The sequence below is a fragment of the Centropristis striata genome, chromosome 11 (assembly GCF_030273125.1).
Source record: "Centropristis striata isolate RG_2023a ecotype Rhode Island chromosome 11, C.striata_1.0, whole genome shotgun sequence".
Classification (NCBI taxonomy): domain Eukaryota; kingdom Metazoa; phylum Chordata; class Actinopteri; order Perciformes; family Serranidae; genus Centropristis; species Centropristis striata.
In genome coordinates, this window is record NC_081527.1 from 11,471,615 (window position 1) to 11,494,036 (window position 22,422).

Here is a 22,422-nt window from a genome sequence, read left to right on the forward strand (position 1 = left end):
TCACAAAATAGTACTAGTAGTAGTATCCTGATACTCAATTTTATAAATATAATATTACACCTAGTGTGGTGTATAATGGGTGATTAATTGAAGCCCAGGGCTTTCAGTATGGCTGCTGAAACATTTCTTTTTATTATTCCTGTGTTTTCTCACTGAAAGCATGTTTATTACACAGTTGAGTGCATCATTATTTGTGTAACATCTGTCCCTGCTACCTGCTTTTATAGATTCAAGCCATGCTCAACTTATTTCCTCAGGGAGAATATTCATAAAGACGAAGAAAACCTGTTTTTATTCTAGGAATCCTAGCTTTTCAGCAGCTTTTTTTGCTCTTTTTCTTTTCCTTTTTTGGTTGTTATAAAAACCAGTTGGTAGTAAAACATGGAGCCATAGTTGGCAGGTTAATTCTGTAGGGCATCTATGGCATGTTAAAAGCCGTGTAAATAGAAGCGTTGTGAATAAAACTGTCACCTTGTGACCTTTGTAACTGTAGCAGACCACCTTTCCACCTCTGTGGCCCTGCAGGCCGTGTGAGGGCCATGTGTCAGCCTGCAGGACAGATATTCAAAGACTCTCTCTTCTTCTCAGCATCATCGCCTTTTAGCTGCTGGCCGTTATTCAGCCTGATTAAAGGAATTCAATTTCCATCTGTTGCATGGTGATATTTAGTCCCAGACACAAGCGGCTCTGTGATGAGCTCTGAGAGAGAAGAGAGACGCTGTTGAATGCAGAAGAAGGAAGGAGATGCATGCGCTCATTGTCAAAGTGTTTGCAGAGCTGACGCAAGACTTTTAAGCATTCATTTGTCGCTGCAGCCCGTCGCTGCTGGGCTTGGGTTTGCATTTGACTTTGATTGTCATGCCAGGCACTCGCAGCCTCGAGCGTACCCTCGCACCACTCCGCCGCCAAGGGACCTGGGGATCCGGTCTGGAGTTTGCTCTTGAAAGGACGTTGGTCAGGCATCGCTGGTCTCTCCTCATGCTCGCACCGCTTGGACTTTGATTGGGCGACTTTACACCTCAGAGCTGCCTCGCTGCCGCTCAGACCCCCCGCTGCACATCATTCATCCTGTCGCCGATAAGACCTTGAGCTGTTTGAAATTTGACTTTATTGATGATCCAAGCATCTACCTTACTCCTTACTCTCCTACACATTTGTCAAGTGTGTGTCAACTGGTTTTCGGTGACTCGCTCAAAGGGCTGCTACACCAAACGGTGGCTTTTCTTTTGAAGCTAATTGGTGACACATCGGTGGCACTCAACCAGCCCGAGCCTCGCGTCTTCTCTCGCAGCTGCAGGTGCAAACCTCAGCCTCTTAAATGTGTAACCTTGAGCATTTCTTCCTCTCCTTCTCTTATCCTTCCTGTGGACACGGCACTCACATTCCCTTTGAACTCTTCCTGACACCCCACATCTCTGTTTTTAGCTTCCCTGAGGGGTATAAAGGGTGCATGAGTCATTTGCTTTCACTCTGCACGTTGGCATCTGCTACCATGAGCAGTCGGTAGCGTCTATCGCCTGAACCTGCCTGCTCAGTCACTCTCTGAAACATGCCGTTTGAGCGGCTAATGGAGGAGAGCCCACAGCGGAGATGGGCGTAGGTGTCAGGGATGGATGTGTTGTGGGAGGAAGGGAGGCTGAGTGCTAATGGTCATACTGGGCTTTTGCTGTATTGTTAGAAGCAGGCTTTGATTGGGGCTGAGGATTTATGGGCCCTAGCGCGCACTTTGTCTGACAGGGAATGTGTTCCCCCTGCAAAGTGGCGCGCACGGCAGCAACCGGAGCCAGCACGGTGCTCGCTGCTGCAGCAGCAGCATGACAGACAGGCTAATCGGGGTGTTATGGACGGTTTCACACCCTGGATGTAATTGGAGGCCGTTCTCGGAGAACACCCCGCTCCAACACCCACCCATCACTCCCCTCAGTTGGCCTCTCCCCAATGTTTCCTCCCCACCTCTTAACACAGACACACTTTCTCCTCCTCGCAGTGGCCCGTCCGTCTTCATTTCTCCCCGTGTCACTGTGGGGCAGAGGTGTCAGTTCACTCAACTCGAAGAAATGGCCTTCAAATATCGCGCGGCAAAACGCTGCAGGTCAGATTATATTGAGTGAACTCCAGGGGACAAGTGGAGCTCTGACTGATGGCTGACGAGTTATTATTTAGTTGAAGCAATAAATCAGATGAGTGTCAACAAACAGTCCTGCAGAGATGCTGAGAAGCTGCATTTCCACTGCATGGTACAGCACGGTTTACTCAACTCACTCTTCTTTGGGTTTCCATCAGCAAAAGTTGTAGATAGTTAGGGCCCACTATAATATATTTATCACCATGGACGGACTGGGACTAAAAAAAGTCCCTGGACTTTTTCAAAAATTTAGGCCCACAACCCACTATGCAATTACACATTTAGATAACCACTTGCCAGTGTGGCAAGATACTATACCACAAACCTGCTAGATGAGTAAGCAAGGGCGAGTGCAATTTATCACAATTTACTACCTTTTTCAACTGTATATTATGCCCCCAAAGGAAAACTTTTTTTTAATCTAGTAAGTTAAAATGTGTTTTTCTCACTTCAGTTATTTCTGTTGCAGAGAAATGGTATTAAACAGACAGACTGACCAACACTGTTAAATAAATGCTGCATGCACCTGACAAACTTAACTGTTTGTATTACAGTCCATGTAATCCAACGTAACTAGATGCAAATATGTGTGGACGACTTTACAGGCATTTTGAACAATGTCATATACAAAAAAAAGTCAAGCAGCCCCTTCAGAAACTAGGGCATTTTAAAGTCAGTACTGGTCAATCAAAATGAAATAAAACAACATTTCACCTCAGCACCATCTAGTGTTTGTTTATTTATTATATTATTTTTGTACCCAAAGGTTAGTATTTACAGTATTGTTAATCTATATAATAAAATCTATATAATAGATCGATACTTTGTCCGCGTGTCTATATACATTATTGGCATGCAAAATATCCTGATACTATGCTGTATCAATTGGAATTTATTTTTCCCCAACCCCGAGTGGATAACATACTTTTTTTTTTTGTACCACCTTGGTTGAGATTCCAAGAGAGCCAGGCCAATACTAGAAGGTGGAGTTAAAACCACAGATTAGTCAGAGAGAATGGGGAATAGAAAAATGCCAGCTTGCAAAAACTACACCATATACTAACTGTACAAATCACAAAGAGGACATTGTTCTGTTTGGTTTAGTGATAAAAAGATCCCACTAGTGTCGTGTTAAAGAAGATGTCATGGTAGTATCATGTCGGGAGAATCCCACTCTATCGCTGAGGGGATGCTATCTGCAGTGGAAAGTGAAATAAAGGAGGACCTGCTACCAAAATTGAGTCGCGGCCGAACCATGCAGTGGAAACACGGCAAGAGTGGACACTGATCCTGAGTGCTGCTCTGATGGGACTCTTCCTTCTGTGTGGTCTCAGAAATAATCAGTTTTTCACTCTCCACACTCTATTTTAATGATGCTAAAAGCAACAAGATCAAATTTAAACTCTTTTGGGCACTCGCACCTTGGCTAAAGCTTTGGGTTTGTGATAGATAATGGATCCTGTGGTTGTAAACACGTGACAGCAGTCAGTTCCCTTTCCAACTCTTCTGCTCTGAGCAGTGTTTCTTCTCCTCCTCTGACAGGAGAACAGGCGAGCAGCTAATAAACCTCTCTCATGATTACAACTTATAATGACCGTACAGCTCATCCAGCCGCTTCTGGATCAATACTTGTAAACAACTTCTTTATTCGCGCGCTGAGCCTCTTCTTGTGATAGTCAAATCCCTCTTGTGTTTTACTAACCTCATTGGATGAGCGCCTGAAAGGAGAATATCCGCCGCTGGCTTCGGAAATAAGGTGCTATCAAAAGAGGGAGGGGGGGAGGGAGGGTGAAATGAAAGAGATGATTTAATTTTCATTGCGACACAGAAATATTTAAAGCCCCGGCTTGTGGAAATCATAAGCCCCTACAAAAAAAAAGAACGAAGAAAGCAGGCCTGCAGCATTTTTACAAGCAGTTTCATCAGAGAAAATGAGGTGGTCGAGCGGCGATGCCCTTCTCCTTCCTCAGCCCCTGGTTCAACTTCACTCCTGTTAGTTTTCGAGTCGGCTTAAAGCTGACTCTGTCTTGTTTTCCTGTAACACGGGGCGTCCTCGGGGACCAACTGTTAATGGGGTGCTACTACACTGTTACCCCTCCTCCCTTTCCCAGACTTCTCCACCTCTTTCCTCTTTCTCTCTCTCTTTGCATGTCTCCTTCCCTCTCCTCGCCGTGCTGAATGGTGTTGCCAAACGGCCTGAAATTCAACTTGAAGTTCATTAGACAGAATACAAATAAGTACACGGCAAACAGCTGTGCCGTGTGTGTGCGGGACCTTATTAATGAAATATCTGGGTTGCTGAATATTCAGCTCATACGCTCAGACCGTCCCCCCGCTGAGTGAGGATCAGTAGATTTATGTGTCTGCTTCTCTTTCTCTTTTTCTCCGGTGTTCATTTTTTTTTCTCAAACACTTTCGGTAATGCTGCACACAGGGTTGATTGATTAAGCTTTTTTTTTTATTAGACTCGTGTCTGTATCTATCCTATCCTGCCTCTCACTGTTATTAACAGCACACCAATCCAGTACACTGGATTAGTATTGCTTCTTATTCTGACCTTATTAAACAGATTGGATGTCAGTCAGACATGAATGATGGCACAATGAAATACTGTCTCTTGTCACTGTTGTTAAAAAAATGTAAATGCAGTTTTATGAGCCTCCTAGAAAAACATAATTAAAATTTCTCACAAGCATCAAAATAACGTTTCTCTATTAATGTCTTTACTCATTAGGATTGCAACTAACAATTATTTTCATCATTAATTAGTCAGCCAATTACTTTCAGAGTGACACCATTTATCTTTTGGCCCATTAAATGTTTATGGAAAATAATGAAAAAGCCTTCCAAAATTTCTAGAAGCTCATGGTGATGCCTTTTCATTGCTTGTTTATTTAATTTACAGTGATTGAGTGCTATATATTTACATACTTACATACATATTAAGCTAATAAATGGGTCTTTGTGTGGCCTAGACTGTAATTTAGTTGAACAAATTTTAATACAGCCACTAAAATCATCAAATTATTTTAACTCGTATGTAGCTTTGATTGATATTGTAACATTAAATGGTGTCTAGGCCAAAATAAAAATAAAAAATAAAAAAAAGGAAAATAATAAGCTCCACTAACCGCAGTTAGGGCAGCCTCCATGTGGCCTTCAAAACCTACATTATGAATTAGTCGGTAGAGTTTCGGGTGTGTTATGCTAGTAGTGGCTAATAGCTTTGAGCTGCTAGCATCAAGCAGAGAGGAGGAGCAGGGTACGGTGGTCTGCTAAGCTCACATTTTATTAACTCCACACACATAGACTGTATAAAAAGATTGATGGCATGACAGCACGCAAAAGTGAAGCCAAAAACCTCAGACGCCTCCTGGTGGTTGGCTGCAGTATAGGTCATAAACAGCATACAGGATATATAGGCTTAAAGTACCCATCAAATGTTTATTCCCAAACATGGTTTCTGTCATTTTCTTTAGTTCTTGTCACAATGATGTGTATACAACATACTTTATTTAAACTCGTAAAGCACGGAAGTTTCCCTCATTCACAGTGACGACGAGTACATTTACAAACAGTACAGAAATACAAATTCAAAATACAGATAACAGACAAAATGCTATTTAACATTACCAAAGCTAAAACAGTTGCAGGAAAGCCCGCAATCAAGCTTCGAAATTGAAAAAAAATTCTGGGCGTATTGATCCTCAGTGTGCGTTGAAGATCATTCCAGGCCGCGGGGCATTAAAACAAAAGGCTGACTTCCCAAGTTCAGTCTGCACATGGGAAACTGTCAGAGTGTACCAATTAATTGATCGTGTCAAATACCGTCCATGATTCCAATGAAGAAGTCTTGTTATGGATGGAGGTACTTTTTCGGTTGTGGCTTTAAAGATAAACAGGTACCAATGATTCTTTCGCCTGTATGCTCTATTGGTTTTAATTAGCTCTTTAATGTTATTAAAAAGGAGTGTAACTTCACTATAGACAGCCATGATACTCACGATTTGTCTGGCAGGAATATATACTGTAGCTCCAGCTGGGCGATATGGACAAAAACTCATATCCCGGTATTTTTAGGCCAAATGACGATATACGGTATATATTGGTATTTTAAACAAAACATGCAAAGTGTTTAGTTTTAACTCAACGTCACAAGTAGTCATCATCAACCTGTTTTATTTAAAGACTTTATCACATGTTGAGCCAAAGAGTATGAGCAGCAGAGAATGCTTTGTGTCTGTCGGGCACAGAGAGAAGCCAACAGCCGTAACAAGTACTGGTCATAAGTTAAGATAACATCAAAAGATATTATACATCAGTATGGCAGTACTGTCTCAACTACATGTTGATTTCTAAAATGTATCGGTATAACTCGTAATTAAGCCCTAGCTCCACTGTCCAGTCACTACTGCATAGGCTCCAGACGACGTCACCAGTGCGAGATGACGGTGCCTGTTTCTGAAATATTTTGGCTTCGTGTTTGTAGAGTTGCGAAAAGTGGATGCATCATCCACTTTTTTATAGAGTTTATGCCCCACACTTCTTGCTTAGTCTTCAGACCCAGCTGATGCTGACTCAAGTGACATTACTTCTTTCCTTCCTCTGTGAAAATTGTTAGAGTTTGCCTTTTAATATTGCTGCGAGTGTCGAGCATTGATCATTTTAGAGATTATCTTAGACAGTGACAGAAATTTCAGTGAGTAAGTCAAACTGAAACTAAAAGTCAAAAATAAGATTTTGAAAGTAAGGGGATCGTTTTAGCAGCATCTTGAGAAGTGATGTGTATTTACAGCCTCGTGTGACTGTACACACAGAGGAAAAATTTGAATCAGCTCCACATGGTGATATCAGAACCGGTATCTGGAGAGTGAAAGCGGGGCCTGCTCATCCGACCACAGTGATCCACTGATGGCGAACATGGTACAACATCCTCACTGGATAGATGGCCTGCAGATGCTAAATATAATGAGAAGAAAGAACGGAAGCGGAGAGATGAAAGACGCACTGATAAGCCTGCAGAGATGAAGTGATAACAAGTTGAACTGGGGTCGTCGCAGAGATGTTCTGCAGAACGCCGCTCTCACTCTGTAGCACGTTTCTGTGTGGGACGGATCCTCTGCGGTGTTCACCTGTCCCTCCCACTCATCATTAAAACTATGAATAGCTGTCGTCTGCTCTGTCTTAATAGAGTGTGGAGTTTTCCCCGGACTCCCATACATGCATTATTAATTATCTGTTGCAGGGCCGAGAGACGGAGAGGGGAAAGGGAACATCACATATCTGGGTTGTAGCTTGCAACCAGATCTGCACTGTTATGCAAACATTGTTTGTTGTTATATTCGGATATGAGGTCTCTGAGCAAAGACTTTCTGGATCCATATTCATTCAATAATCTGTGTGAGTTTCTGCCACTTTAGGCATTTGACTGCGGCGTTTGCGAGGCTGTGAACGTTTAGCGGAGACAGAGACATTCCTGCTGCGGTTTCTTCTCCTCTAACAGCATTTCATGGCTGTTCTCTTGACACGAGTTACCCAGATATTTTCTCCTTCCTTTGAAGCGCAAATGCCTCTAAAATGTAGGCTAATTCCCACTGCTTAGTCATTGACAATCTGTGCCAAGATGAGATCTGTTCCAATCAATCGCTTCCCCCCCTCCCCCCCCTCCCTCCCCCTCCGCAACCTGTCAGACCCGCCTTTACTTAACAAGGCAGGGGAATGATGGGATCTGCCATCTGTGTAAATTGCTCCATAATCTCATCTGACTGGCTGTTTCTGACGAAGCGCACAGCAGAATGTGGCCCTCTTTACTCTTTCTGTTTTCCCAGACATTATTGGCTCACCTGTCAGACGCCACTACCGGCTTCGATCGCGCAAAAGAGATATTAGAGGAGAAAGTGGCAGGTTGAACCATGACGATTATCATCTCCATCTATTCCGGATTGTTATCATTAGTGGGGGGACATGGCTTGCATTTAGACTAGGAATTATAAATGGGCCACATGTGGCTCAAGCTTATTTAGTGTACCCTGGAGTTTAGTCGAACAGCTTGTTTTTCAGCTGCAGTTCGTGAACTCTACGGAGCAATAAGCACGCCATCCTTAGCTGCTACACTTCCACAGTCTGCTCTTCGGGAAAAAAAGGTCATTTCTGAAGTTTCTAGTGTTAACATCTTCCTCCTCAACAACACTCAATGGAGTAATTATGGTCTCGAGACCCATACCCCGAACCACTTAACCACTTTGAACTGTCTGCACAGTGTTGTCTGTCAGCGCTGACAAGGCCGAGTTCTGTCTCTTCTCTATATGTGTGGAATGCTTTGTCGGCATTCTTGGACAAAAACACTCTTGTTTTCGACATGTCGCCTGGGAGTAAAAAAAAAAACCCCAAACATGTCCAAGCTTTTCTGGATACACATCCTTAACGTTGAATGTTTGTGCTGAGTTGAACTCGTTGGCGGCGGCATCTCTCTGGAGGATGGAGCGCCTCCATCGTGCACCTGCCTTTTTAGGCGGAAATCCAGCTCATGACCTTAGCAGCACGCTGCCCCCACCACCACCGTGTTCTCCTCACCTTTCCTGCTCTCCTCTGTGCCTTCTAGTAAAAGCAGAACTAGCGTGAAAGTCACAACAATGAAAAAGTCTTCAGGCTGTATTTATGGAGCCTCACAAAGCAGCAGTGCCAAAGCCCAGGACAGGAAATATCACGTCACTGTGAACACTTGTTATTTATGAGAATCTGCAATGTAGCCAGACATTTTATTTCACTACTTCACCTCACTGGGAGCAGCTGTTGATTTGAATTTCAATAGTGGAGCCTTTCTGTTGCTTATATTGCAGTCGGACTTTAATACATTGCTCGGCACCGTTTCTAGCATTCACAATCAGACCTTCCTCCGTTTATGATGAATCTACAGGACCAAAGAAATAGAAGGTCTTCCTGTAGACTAGATATTTTTGTATGTTTCTTTTCTTTGCTGTTTGACAGTGCTTGCCATTCGTTCAGTAACTCTCATGGCTGGATTACCAACAGGCCCCAAAAAATCCCAGTTTCTTTGTATTTGATCTTTTAATTGGAGAAAATTATGGACATTGAAGCGATTGTAGTCATTACTAATGAATCTGTCATTTTTTTAAAGATAAATCGATACATTAATATTAGAGGTGTGAATCAGAAGAGGCCCCAAGATAAGATTTTATCCCGATACTTTAGTCACAATACAATATTGTTGCGATTTTTAGCATTCTGCGAAATGTTAGGTATTGCGATACACTTATTGCAATTTAACTGTTTGACTACATTGTGTGATCACAAAATTAAATTAAATCAAGTATTGTTTTGTCAAATAAGATAAAATTCTCAGTCTACTCATCTCACTTTAGTCTTTTTATTTCTCAAACCCACCGACTGACCAACAAAGTTTTTCAGTCAAATTGAACTTAACTGATTTGAACTTTAAACTTCACTGCTCTGAATTTTTTTCATCAACAAACTGCTTGTTTTGTCCAAAACTCAATTAATAGTTCCTTTGAAATTCATACAACAGAATAATTCCATGTGTGTAGCTGGAACCAGAAAATATTTTTGTTTGAGTTGTTGATTTAATGTTTGTAAACATTTATTTTCAGACAGTTGATTAGTCGTGAATTGTAAAGTCACCTTGTCACTTGGTCTTTTTGGTTCCCTGTTTCAAAACTAAGTTTTAAGATTTTTATGTAAGTTTATATTGGGGAATAATTGAGGCTTGGGGATCTGAAACACCATATTCAAATACTACTGACTTTACTGAGTGGACTGTTACTCTTTGTAAAAGGATGTCTGCATTCCTAATGCAGACATGTGTTGGCAACTGGACAAGAACTTGATATTGGAATTTTTTCTGTTTTCTGTTTGCAGTTCGTTTGGTATTGACCAATACTGTTAATGTTATTTTAATAATAAAATAATATAATAGATAATGATTATCTCAGTGCAATGTTTTGTTAACAGAGCCTGAAAATCTATTCTATTTTTTTGGTTGTAGTTTACTTATGTTTTATTTATCTAGGATGTTTTAATATTTATTTTCCACATTTCTCTTCCAATGTTTAATATTCTCGAGATTTAAAAATTCATTGCTGTGGAAAAGGATGAACTTATTATGCTTGAATATTGTTGTAAAACTAAAACAACATCAAAACAGCAATACTATCGTTTATTGGGATCATTTCTGGGACCTAAAAAATGTGTTATCGTGACAGGCCTGGAAACACAATCTCAGAACCCACTGGCTATCTTCTGAAAACAATTGAGCCTTTTGTGAACTTTAAAGAATATATATTATGTAGATGTTTTATAGAGATTAGACGAAATGTCATCTGGAGCTACAACACCTAGTAACTCAAGTTATTAAACAGACTTTGAACAATAACAGGTGCACAGAAGATTAAATTTTGGCCCAAATAACCATTATTTTGATATGCACTGATTACACTGGAACTCCCAAAATATCTGCAGTTGCCGAAGAGGCTAAATCTTTGTTAGACTGATAGCTAATGGGTTCTGAGATTGACTGTACTGTCTCATGACCAATCCACATTAAATACAATATTTTTTACATTTGAAATTTCAGTTTTTCCTATATCAGCTACATCCATTTAGACAGTTAGTGCCCCAGCACCAGTTTTAAATGTAGGAAGAAGTGATCACTAGTATGGAATCGGTGCCATAGGTCACAGTAGATATTCAGTATCAAGAGAGAAAAAGTTGGATCGGTGCTTCTATAGTTCATATTGTGCTTTCATGGCGCGTTTTATCAACAAAGTTTAAAATAGAAGAGCACCCAGACCGCTCAGAACTCTGCCATGCCCGATCTTGTGAAGTGAAAATGAATTTATCATGCATCTGTCCCATGATCTGTATCCACTCCAGCTTTGAATGGGTTCTTGCTACACACTTCCACCAAGTTTCATGAAAATCCAGCCAGTAGTTTTTCCATAATCCTGCTTGCAAACAGAACCAAAACTGAACATAATAAAGAGGCCATGAGGTGTTATTCCATCATCAGGGCACTCACTCGTTTGTGTCTGAGTCTCCAGATGTTTAAATAATGAAGCCGCCACATACATTCTGCAGTGTGCACTGTACTTAATGTGAACTTGGAGGCGAGAGGTGCACAGAGGGGTCAACTGCAAACTTTTACCTTGTGCCTCCATATTGGTTAATCCCAGCCTGCCTCAGCTGTTTGAAACAGTGATCAAATAATCTGCCACCTTTTTGCCTCTCCTTCTTTCTTGTCTCCCCCTACACTCCCAGCTCTCCTCTCCCCCAGCTGTACTGCTCAGAGACACAGCAGAGTGAATGAGACCTTTCATTGAGTGTCAATGTCATACTTGTGTGTCACAGCCAGAGGGAAAAATGCCCCCAGCTTCTGCAATTGACCCTTTCTTTTCTTTTTATTCTAAAAACAATTGCACATTGACTCAAATGTGTCTTATCATTGAAATTCAGCCTGTAGCTTAAAAAAGTTTTGCTGTCTAGTTCAAAGTTTAAAGGAAGTTTTGTGTTTCACTGTGCGTGGTTGTGTCTCTGTTCTCGCTCTCATACTGAGCTTGTTTGAAAGCTCTGAAGGCGTTTTTTCGAATGTGCCGAACACCTTCACAATCACTTAATGAAAGCACTCGTTTATCCGTCTCCTTTTTTTTCAGTTCGCTGCAGCTGCCAGCAGCGTTGCAAAGCTGCACGGCAGAATCCTTTCCCAGCATGTTTCATATTCCTCATCATCACTTAAATACAATGGTAATGCAGGATCTGCTCTGTTGAGTCAGGCCTGAATCTCCACCAACGGTCTGACTTCATTCCTGTTTCCTCTGATAATCCACTCTGCTAAACGGATCTGAAGACTGAATTAGAATAATTAGAAATTTGGAAGTGCACTGTTTATCCAAATGTTCTGAGTGCTGCAGTGGTGACATAACTGTCCCCCCTAAACCTGGCACTGCAAAAACAGCAGCGTGCAATCCAAGTCTATATAGAGAGAAGAGGGAGAAACAGCACCAGCAGCAGCAGCAGACTAACTCGATTTTTATACAGCAGCAACCTAGATCTCCTCCCTGTCATCCTTCATTGATTTTGCAATCCAGTGGCATCCGAGCAGAACCATACAAGCCGTACACCTCAGTCTGCCGCTGATAGCCAATCTCTATTACCCACCTAGCCCAAGGCTCCGGTTCGAAGGGCTAACCCTCTCAGGGGAGGCAAACAGAGGGAGAGAGCTCCGACTGGCGGATCGGAGCGATGATAGATTTATGTGCCGCTTGGAGAAAGGATCATCTTCTCTCCCCCACTTTTATTATCCCATCAGATCTGACGTGATGGCAATAATACACGACGGCCTGTCACATTTTGCAGATCTGCTGGCGAATATGAATGATGATTTCAAATGCTTGCGTCTAATCAGCCGCGAAATTGCTTCAGTAAATATGTTCAACTACCAGCGCTCTGTCTTCCTCCTGTCTCTCACTTTGAATGAAACTCAGAGTAATAGGCTTGTAGTTGTCACAATGTTTAAGACCCGTGTTGGCTTCACGGTTCATAATTAGCTTTTAATGCACAGAGACGGCTTCAGGGGAAGAAACTGACGGAAATGTGGAAAGAAAAGGGGCCCGCTGTGTGGCCATAGTAATTCGGGCTTTTGTTCTCTAATTAAATGACCTCAGAAGGGAACGTTAAGCTTAAGTTTGTGTGTGTGTGTGGCGCCCTCTGATATGGAGGTCCGTGCCAAGTGTATTCAGCCTAGCAATGAATAGGGCGTCTACTACAAAGCCTAAGAAGCCCTCTTCGTGCCCGCTTCGCCTCCTTGTTGGTTGTTGGAAATTTGCCACAAAACACCATGTCTTTAACAAGTGGTTTCTGGGCCCCTTCGCATAGTTCAGGACGTTGTAGTTGGGGACACAGTGGCCCTCGGTCTTTCTCACTCTCCTGTGGAAGAGAAAGAGAAAACCTGAGACACTGCCAGCCCTCCTTGCAAATTTGAGCTACACAAAAGCTTAAATTTGCGGCATTATGCTACAGCAAAGCAAAAGGAAAGCTTACATGATGATGCATGTTCTCCTGTTTGGCCCTCAGCAGTTTATAATATGGTTCGAGTCTTCATCAACAGCGTCAGGTCTCTCGATTAAACAAGTTCTCTCATTTACCTCTAATGGTATCTACTCACAATGCAGCTAGCATTTGTCTTATTTCTCAATTTTCTTTATGAGAGTTCTTGCTGTGAGTCTGTCGCCACCACAGTGGAGGTGTTTAATTTGTGCTGCTCACAGCTTTAAATCATTACATTTAAAATACTCACCAGTGAGATCTTTCATAATCAGTGTCTCTGTTCCTCTTGATAGTTCACACACCTCACTGCCGATAGTTTTCATGAAGTATTTCTTCAAAGGAAAGTAGTTCCGGTGAAGACTGTTGACAGCGGTGACACTCCCTGAAAAAAAAAAAATGCTGTTGATTATTTTTCTTTACGGTTTGCTCACAGCAGTGAAAAGATGTCAAACACTATTCCATTCACCGCAGATGTCTCTACACCTGAGCAAAGAATTATTGGAAAGTGAGAAAGTATTGCACCAGGCGTTTGTTTGTTTTTTTCATACCATTAAAAGCACTTGAAACTTTCAAATCCTCACTATTTATTTTATAAAACATGATCCATGATTAGTCACAGACCATTTATGTGCAGATCCAGCAAACAGTGCAATGTTCATTTTTTTTGAAGTAACTTAATTTTGAAGTTTCTCTGTTTATCTTTTTGTTCTGTTTTTGGTCTCCTCCATCTCCTGAGGGAAATATCTGGCTCTTCAGCTGCTAAGTGCTCTATCTACAGTCATGGAAAAAAAGTATTAGACCACCCTTATTTTCTCTAATTTATTGTTTATTTTAATGCCTGGTACAACTAAAGGTACATTTGTTTGGACAAATATAATGATAACAACAAAAATAGCTGATAAGAGTTTAATTTAAGAGCTGATATCTAGACATTTTCCATGGTTTTCTTGATAATAACCAAAAATCATTATCAAGAAAACCATGGAAAATGTCAAGATATCAGGTGTTAAATTAAACTCTTATCAGCTATTTTTGTTGTTATTATATTTGTCCAAACAAATGTACCTTTAGTTCTACCAGACATTAAAATGAACAAGAAATTGAAGAAAAACGGTTTTCTAATCATTTTTTTCATGACTGTATGTAATCGATTTTGGAATCTAGTCAATTCAATTCCAATTCACGTCAAGATTCGTTTTGATTTCCAAATTGATTTGATGAAGGAGATTTTAGTCACAATACCTATTTGGCTTGGCTATGAAAGAGATTCCCAGAGAAGGAAACCTCTAACCTGGTGCTTTATTAAAAATATTAACGTTTACATTCACAACTCCAAAGCAGTTACATTAATGTATTTTTACTTAACATGAACACACTGCAGCAGTCAAGTCGAGCTCAAATGCCTTCTCCGGGTGTTAAATCATTAAATCGTCATTTTTGCACTTCATCTTACATATTGCTTTGTTTTTGTCCAACTCTTCTCTGTCTTCATAGTGTTTATATCTGAAATCCAGACATCTGCCTGTAGTCTTGGCGGTGCCTTCAGTGGAGCAGCTCCCGGCATATTTCTCTCACAAGGCCAGTACCAAAGGCTGGACACACACGACCAACTGGGTTAAAGCTTTGCACATCAATGAGAAAAGGCATATATGAAAAGACAGAAAGTCAGGTTTTTTTCTTAACCCAGCTCTAGTTTTCAGTAAAGCAGACACCTGGTACGACACATCAGCCTTAAGGCAGCTAATATTTATGACTTGTATTGTCACGAGTTGCTCTCTGACTCTATTTTTTGTCGCTTGTCTTCCTCTGTCTCCCTTCACCGTGCACCATCGTAAAAATAATCCTAAAAGGACATTTGAGCCCAGGCGATAAAGTTCCAGCATAGCAACTGTTATTGCTGTTGTTGTTGGCTAATGCGTGTTCTTTTGGAAGGACATGTGAATGAATGTCTCCATTACAGTTGTTCTGCGTGCTGACAGCCTACAGCCATTTCGGCCACCTGGCACGTCTCCACGACCACCGGCCCCCCGAAGCAGCAGTTGCGAGCGTGCGGAAGTGGCTCGGCTCCGTCCGTAACCAGATCCAGCTTTGATGAGTGGAACATTAACAGCTGCTCAGGAGGGTGTAAGAGAGGGGGCAGTGACAGCATTTCTGTGCAAGTGTGTGTGTGTGTGTGTGTGTGTGTGTGTGTGTTATGTCCACAGCCACGTGTGTTCGCACTGATGAAGGAGAGGGCGGCAGAATCACAGTTGACATCTTAATTGGCCACCGGTGCCAGATGCCAGCCTTTAAAGCCGGCCAGTCCAGTCGGTAACAGTGTCTCAGCAGCCAGGCAGAGCTTTAGGCAGGGCTTTAGGAGACCGCTGGCTCCACTGAGTGCTCCCACGGGTATTAGGTGCTCCAGTGCTGCCTCGCCTCCACACACACACACACACATAAACACCCTTCTGCTTCTTCTCCCTCTATCCTTCCTGTGGAGCACTCTGGGGCATTGTCAACACCAGTCAATCTGAGGCGAATTCAGACGAAGAAAAGCCAGAGGGTAACAAAGGCCTGTGCTTCTTTGTGTTGAGTCTATTCACACTGGGGCACTGAGGTCTGGCTTTTCTGCCGCTTGCACATGCAGTGTTCAGATTGAGATTCCCCCCCGCCCTCATCATTTAAAGTGTATTGATGTCCTGTAAACGTTCAGTTAGCGATCAAATAACAGTAGCCTTACCGTCTAACTACCAACCTCTAACCCTCAGCCCGTCACCTCTCGCTCTTCACCCTTTCACCCCTCGTTTCAAGACGCTCTCTCGAGAAGAAGTGGAAACTAGGTCGAGAGAAATCAATTCACACCGTCTGTCTGAAGCGCACAAAGACGTAGTCGGCCATATGACGGCACATTTACTTGATCTAAAACAGGAGGACACAGACGGTCTGCACGGCGGTTAAATAAGGAGAGTGAAAGTTAAGGTAGGAGACTGATATAAAAGTGGAATCTGATTAGCGAACAAGAGAGGTGGTACCGCAGCGTGAAATAGGCTTCTCACAAAATGATTAACTAATATTCCTGTTTGACATTCTTCTTGATCCTTGGTGCGAAGCAGGAAAGTGGGTTCTTAGCTGCCTGCGCTCCAAAAGAGACTGCGTTCGAAAGAAATGGAAATCCATTTTAATGAAGTTACAGTTTAGTCTCTCACACGGCGGTTTTATACTGACAAGGACAGAATAAGATATTTAAGGGGTTGCTCATGTTAAGTAGAACAGGTTTACATTCAAGTCTAGATTTTTAGCAGAGATGTCAAACATGAATCAGCTGAGTGCTGTTTGAGCTCAGTTATTAGACGTGTCAAACTTTAACCAGTATGTCAACAAAGGTCTTGTGATTCGGGAGTTGGAGGTGGTTGTGCTTTTTGCTTGTAACACTGTCCGTCAGTTGGTGACATCTGGCCCAAAAATAACTTTTCCCTTAACCTAATGAAGGCCCCTGATGTCTTCATTCATTCATTCATTATCCTTAACCGCTTATCCGCACTCGGGTCGTGGGGGGCTGGAGCCGATCCCAGCTGACATTGGGCAAGAGGCGGGTACACCCTGGACAGGTCGGCAGACTATCACAGGACTGACACATAAAGACAGACAATCATTCATGCTCTCATACACATCTACCCGACAATTTAGAGTCACCAATTAAACCTAATCTGCATGATTTTGGACTCTGGGAGGAAGCCATAGGACCCGGTGAGAACCCACGCTGACACGGGGAGAACATGCAAACTCCACACAGAAGAGCCACAGGACGGAGTCGAACCTGCGACCCTCGTGCTGTCTGCTAACTGCAGTGGGAATAAAATAGTGAAAGGCAGATCCTGGATGTATATAATGGCAAAGATAAGCACCCAGGTGTCTGTAGCCAACAAGTAATAAGTTATTACTTTTTAAGTGAATAATAGGGGAAAAGCGCCTCAACACTGTATCCACTGTATCGTCTTTATACATCCACGAAACATCCACTTGGATTCTGAACCTCACTGGTTAGAGTTTGGTGGTCAAGGTCGCAGTGACATCACATTACACATTTTTGACTGGATTCCATACAAATGTCTAATATGAGAAAATTATGGAGTGATATTTTATGTTCAAAAGGTTCAGTTCTTCCTTGCTGCCCGTCTACACCATGTGGTTTTAACAAGTATATAATTCTTCCTCCTGCTTATTATAGAGAGGTTTTTATTGACTTATTCTGCTCCACAGAGAGGTCAGAGGTCAAGCTCAGCTCAGCAGCACTCCTGGATCTGGTTTGATAATGAGGAACTCACTGAAGGACATTTTTTGCTCGCTGCTCCTATTCCGCAGTATTTAAGTTGAACTCAACTGTATCCAACTCTCCTGTCACCCCTTCAGAACGAGCAATCGCCAGACACGAGGTACGTGAGATCGAGCAGCGGCACACGCAGGACGGCCTGAGGGAACGAGACTCGTCCACCACGTCGGTGTCCGAGGGCGACGACGACATCGTCATCATCTACAACCGCGTGCCCAAGACGGCCAGCACCTCCTTCACAAACATCGCCTACGACCTGTGCGGGAAAAACCACTACCACGTCCTGCACATCAACACCACCAAGAACAACCCGGTCATGTCCATACAGGACCAGGTCAGACACTTTTTACTTGTAATAAAGGCCCGTTTTCTTCATATTCCTACATTAACCGTGAGCAAAAGGCATCCACTGTAATAACAATCATGATTTGGTTTCAGGTACGGTTTGTAAAGAATGTGACCGAGTGGAGGGAAATGAAGCCGGCTTTTTACCACGGACACGTCTCCTTCCTGGACTTCACCAAGTAAATATGTTGTCTTGCATTAACACTGAAAAAAAAAAACCTGTTTATTCACCCTGCTGTGGCTTTGTGCAGGTGACTCCACCTTGTGGTCATTTACAGCTTTTCACTTGCACAGTGCAGTGTAATGATCTACATGCAGTGGTGGAAAAAGTATTCAGATCCCTTACTTTAGCAAAAGTACTAATACCACACTGTGAAATTACTCCACTACAAGAAAAAGTCCTGTGTTCAAGACTTACTCAAGTAAAAATACAAAAGTATACAAAGTAAAAGAACTCTAGTACTATGCAGAATGAACCCACTCAAGAGCGTTTTCTATAATCTAAATATATTATTAGATTATTTGTATTGATGCATTTATGTAAGCAGTGTTTTAATTATGAAAAGATAGGGCTCATTTAACTACTTAATATACTTTTATGTGGTTTAATTTTAAAAAATCACTTTAAATTGATCATGTTTTTCATGTTAAATCTGGACCTGAAAAGTAACTTAAGCTGGGAGCTTAATGTAGTTGAGTAAAATGGTAATTGTTTGCCTCAAAATGTAGTGGAGTAGAAGTATACTATATATAATATATATTTAAGTATCTCAAAATTGTACTCAAGTACAATACTTGAGCAATGTTACAAAGTAAAACACTTTTTTTAGCTTGAATTTTGACTCTGTGTCTGAATGTTTAGAATGTATCTTAGTGTGAATGAAGTCTGGTTCAGTACTTCAACCTAATGACTGTCATTTCTGCCAGGTTTGGGGTGAAGAGGAAGCCCATCTACATAAACGTGATCCGGGACCCCATTGAAAGGCTGGTGTCCTATTATTACTTCCTGCGTTTCGGGGATGACTACCGGCCCGGCTTGAGACGCAGGAAACAAGGAGACAAGAAGGTTAAAATCCATCTCATTTCTGTTGTTCACGGGATAGGTTAACTGCTTTTCAAGTCTGTCTTCAAACAGTCAGGTGCCCATATGAACACTGCTAAAATCATCCCTTCATAGTGGCTGTAGCATCCCTGGCTGAATGACAGTCGACTCTTTAACTGATCGTTCACAAGATTTATTCACAACCGTAGCTCCATGAAAATAAAAGTAAGACATTCTTGGGGGCGTTCCCGGTGGCACACCTGGTAGAGCGCGTACCACAGAGGCCCAGTCCTCGTAAGCAGGCGGCCCGGGTTCGAATCCCCTCTGTCTCCCCCTTTCACTCTCAATATCTCTCTCTCTCTCAATAAAGCTACAAAATGCCCCAAAAATATCTTTAAAAAAAAAAAAAAAAGTAAGACATTCTTGACCACCTTGTGAATTCACCTTAAGAGCTACGAGGTGGGGAAAACAATAGAAAACATTAGCATTAGCGCTTTAGCAAATAAACACTTTAACAGTAGTTAAGGCAACAAAAAAAGCCACTAATATATATGACAGAAGAAAATAAACTTTTACAAACCTTGTGCCCCCGTCAGCCAGGCGCTATTGATGCCTTTTTGATACTTTATATCAACTTTATATGAATTAAGAAGCACTCATTATTTACTGTTCGTTTTTTATTTTACCGTTACACTTATTTCCTGTCACTACCTTTCAAAATAAAAGCACCCGTTTCACACTGGACGGCACTTTTTCAAAAATAAAAACATTGTAAAACACCTAGAAAATATACTAACATGAACGACAAGCTATACATTATAAATTGGCCAAAAAGAACCTTGCTAAAGATAATTTAAAGTGGCCATTACAAGATTTTTTTTTAATGCATTTAAAACGTGCACTTATATAATGTGTGGGGGAAATGTAAAGTGTTCCAAGCATTGTGAAAGACTTAAATCCTTGGACCTTTAAACTAATTTGTAAAGTGTTTTTTTCATTGTGTTGCAGACATTTGATGAATGTGTATCAGCCGGCGGCTCAGACTGTGCCCCTGAGAAGCTCTGGCTCCAGATTCCCTTTTTCTGTGGTCACTACTCTGAATGCTGGTAAGTGTTCAAACACCTGACGATGCACCGTTTTTCAGCCAACGCTCGTTGAAACGACAGAAGGAAAGCTTGATTTAGCTCTTCTTTAGTCAGATTTTACACTTCTCTGTTCATATGGCTGGTGATCGTTTTCTTACTGTCATATTGTCAATAAATCCCATGAAAAGATAAAAATCAACAATGAGCTGATCCCACAAACAAGTATTGTCTGTGTAGCCAAAGACTCATAGCTTATTTGTCTGTGTCTTAGAGCTCCATTGTTAACTAAAAAAAATAAACGCACATCATGCCCCTTTTAAGACTGAACATTGATGCTCTGATTTTTTCAGAAGTTATTGCTGGTGGGTTTTGAAAATGTAAAAAGTCAGACACCAGTGACTGCTGTCTGTGGACTTTTGGCCCCACTTGTGTCTCTGTTGTTTCATGTAATGGCATCAACCAACCATATTGTGTGATAACACATCAACATAGAGGCTGCACCAAGATGGCAAACTTTATTACTTCTTCCAATCTTGACAAAGGCAGCTCCTTCAGTTTTTACCTTTCACAATAAAAGCCCTATACACCGTGCCCCACAATACGATTTTATCCCGATACTTGAGTCAAGATACAATATTATTGTGATTTTAAGTATTTTGCGATACAGTAAATATTGTGATGTAATATATTGCATTTTAGCTGCATTTTCTGTCCACAAAATTCAATTCAATCAAGAATTGTTTTATGAAATAAGAGAAAATTTTCAGTCTATTCATCTTACTTAAGTCTTTTGACAATGAGGGTAAAACCCACAGACTGACCAAAGTATTCAGTAAAACTGAACTGAATTGATATCAAACATGTATGGACGACAACAACTGCAACTTTCTTAAACTTTCTGCTTAAAGCTTCACTGCTCTGATTTTTTTTTGAATGAAACATAAAAATAGCTTAACTTTGCAGCGTTATTTCGACAATTTCTGGGCACAATATCCTGAGCCTATAGTTTCCTTAGATCTTCTAGTTTCATATGATACCAGTATCTCCAACGCTAAATATTGATACTTGGCGGCCATGAATCGATATAATATTGCCACGCAAAATATCACAATACTATACTGTATCAATTTATTCCCCCGTCTCTACTATACACATATGCACGGTGCTACCAGGGAAAACAAATTCACTCATTGCATTTTGCTAAAAGGAAACTCAATAAAATATCTTACAGTAGCTCAGGCTACACAACAACTGACCTCAGACAGACTGCCAGAAGCTGTTCTGGGTCAATGGGATCCTTGGTCCTAAAGAATGAGAAGGTGCTAATCAGTTTGAACCCTTTACTGAACAATCCCTGCCAGCACAAATGGTTTTGATGCAAAATATCTGCTGAAAGGAATTTTGATTTTTTTCCATCATTTATTCATCACACCCCCAGTGTGTACAGACCTCGGCTTATTATTGGTTTTGGTCTTTCCAGTGGGATTTGTTTTTTTCAAATAACTCCCCTGAGGCCGTTCAGGTAGTTCAGGAGGGCTGTGTCAGTTTTGTTTCATAATGCAGCACATTAAACTTCATAGTCCTTTTCTATCACTTCTCGTCAAGGCCTTTGATAGCTCTCTCAGCCTTGATCCGTTCTCTCTCCATGATGATCTGTATCAATCTCTCTCCCTGCCCTCACTTATCCCTCTTACCCTCCTGTAATCTCTCCTTCACTCCGCCCTCCATCTTTTAACCATGTACCCTCTTGAAACGGGTTACCGACTCGACGTCTGAGCTCCCTATGCTGCACCAGCAGCATATTACAGCAGTGGAAAGCACCTTGGAAACATTAAATAAATACGGAAGACAAAAAGGGTGAAGTCGCTGCCAGTCCTCTAATGCTTTGTTTAGGAAGGCTTTGCCAAAAAGTTACTTTATAGGTTTAAACAATCGACTTCCTGTCTTATTATTAAATTTCCTGACCATGACAGCACCTGCCACTGACTTCACTTTATTTTCCGCTCCTTCCTGCCTTTCTCCTCTGGTCCTCCCGTTGTCTCAACCCTCTCTGGACTCTGTTCACATCTCCACTTAATCATGTTCGCTGTCACTGTCTTTGTACCTTTCAGCTCCCTCGCTTCCTCCCCCTCATTTCTGTCCTCCTTGTGATCGTTTTGCGTCCAGCAGAACTGTCACTATTAAAGCAAAATAAGGAAAAAAAACACAATGATCTCTGTGCAGGAACGTGGGCAGCCAATGGGCTCTGGAGCAGGCCAAGTACAACCTGGTGAATGAGTACATGCTGGTCGGAGTAACAGAAGAGCTGGAGGACTTCGTCATGATGCTGGAGGCCGCACTGCCACGCTTCTTCAAAGGAGCCACCGAGCTGTACAAAACAGGTCCGCAAAACACTCTGAAACCATTTGCTGCTCCCTTGCATATTTTTGTTTCCCTC

General features: G+C 41.7%; 1 protein-coding gene across 1 annotated transcript in view; it reads left to right on the forward strand.

The window, feature by feature from the left end:
• The window catches only part of hs2st1a (heparan sulfate 2-O-sulfotransferase 1a), a 33,819-nt gene that overhangs the window by 7,051 nt on the left and 4,346 nt on the right, over positions 1-22,422 (forward strand). Inside the window, exons 3-7 of the mRNA XM_059344028.1 lie at positions 17,594-17,847; positions 17,952-18,037; positions 18,786-18,924; positions 19,909-20,006; positions 22,209-22,366. Coding sequence (XP_059200011.1) covers positions 17,594-17,847; positions 17,952-18,037; positions 18,786-18,924; positions 19,909-20,006; positions 22,209-22,366 — 735 coding nt within the window. The remainder of the gene's footprint in view (positions 1-17,593; positions 17,848-17,951; positions 18,038-18,785; positions 18,925-19,908; positions 20,007-22,208; positions 22,367-22,422) is intronic.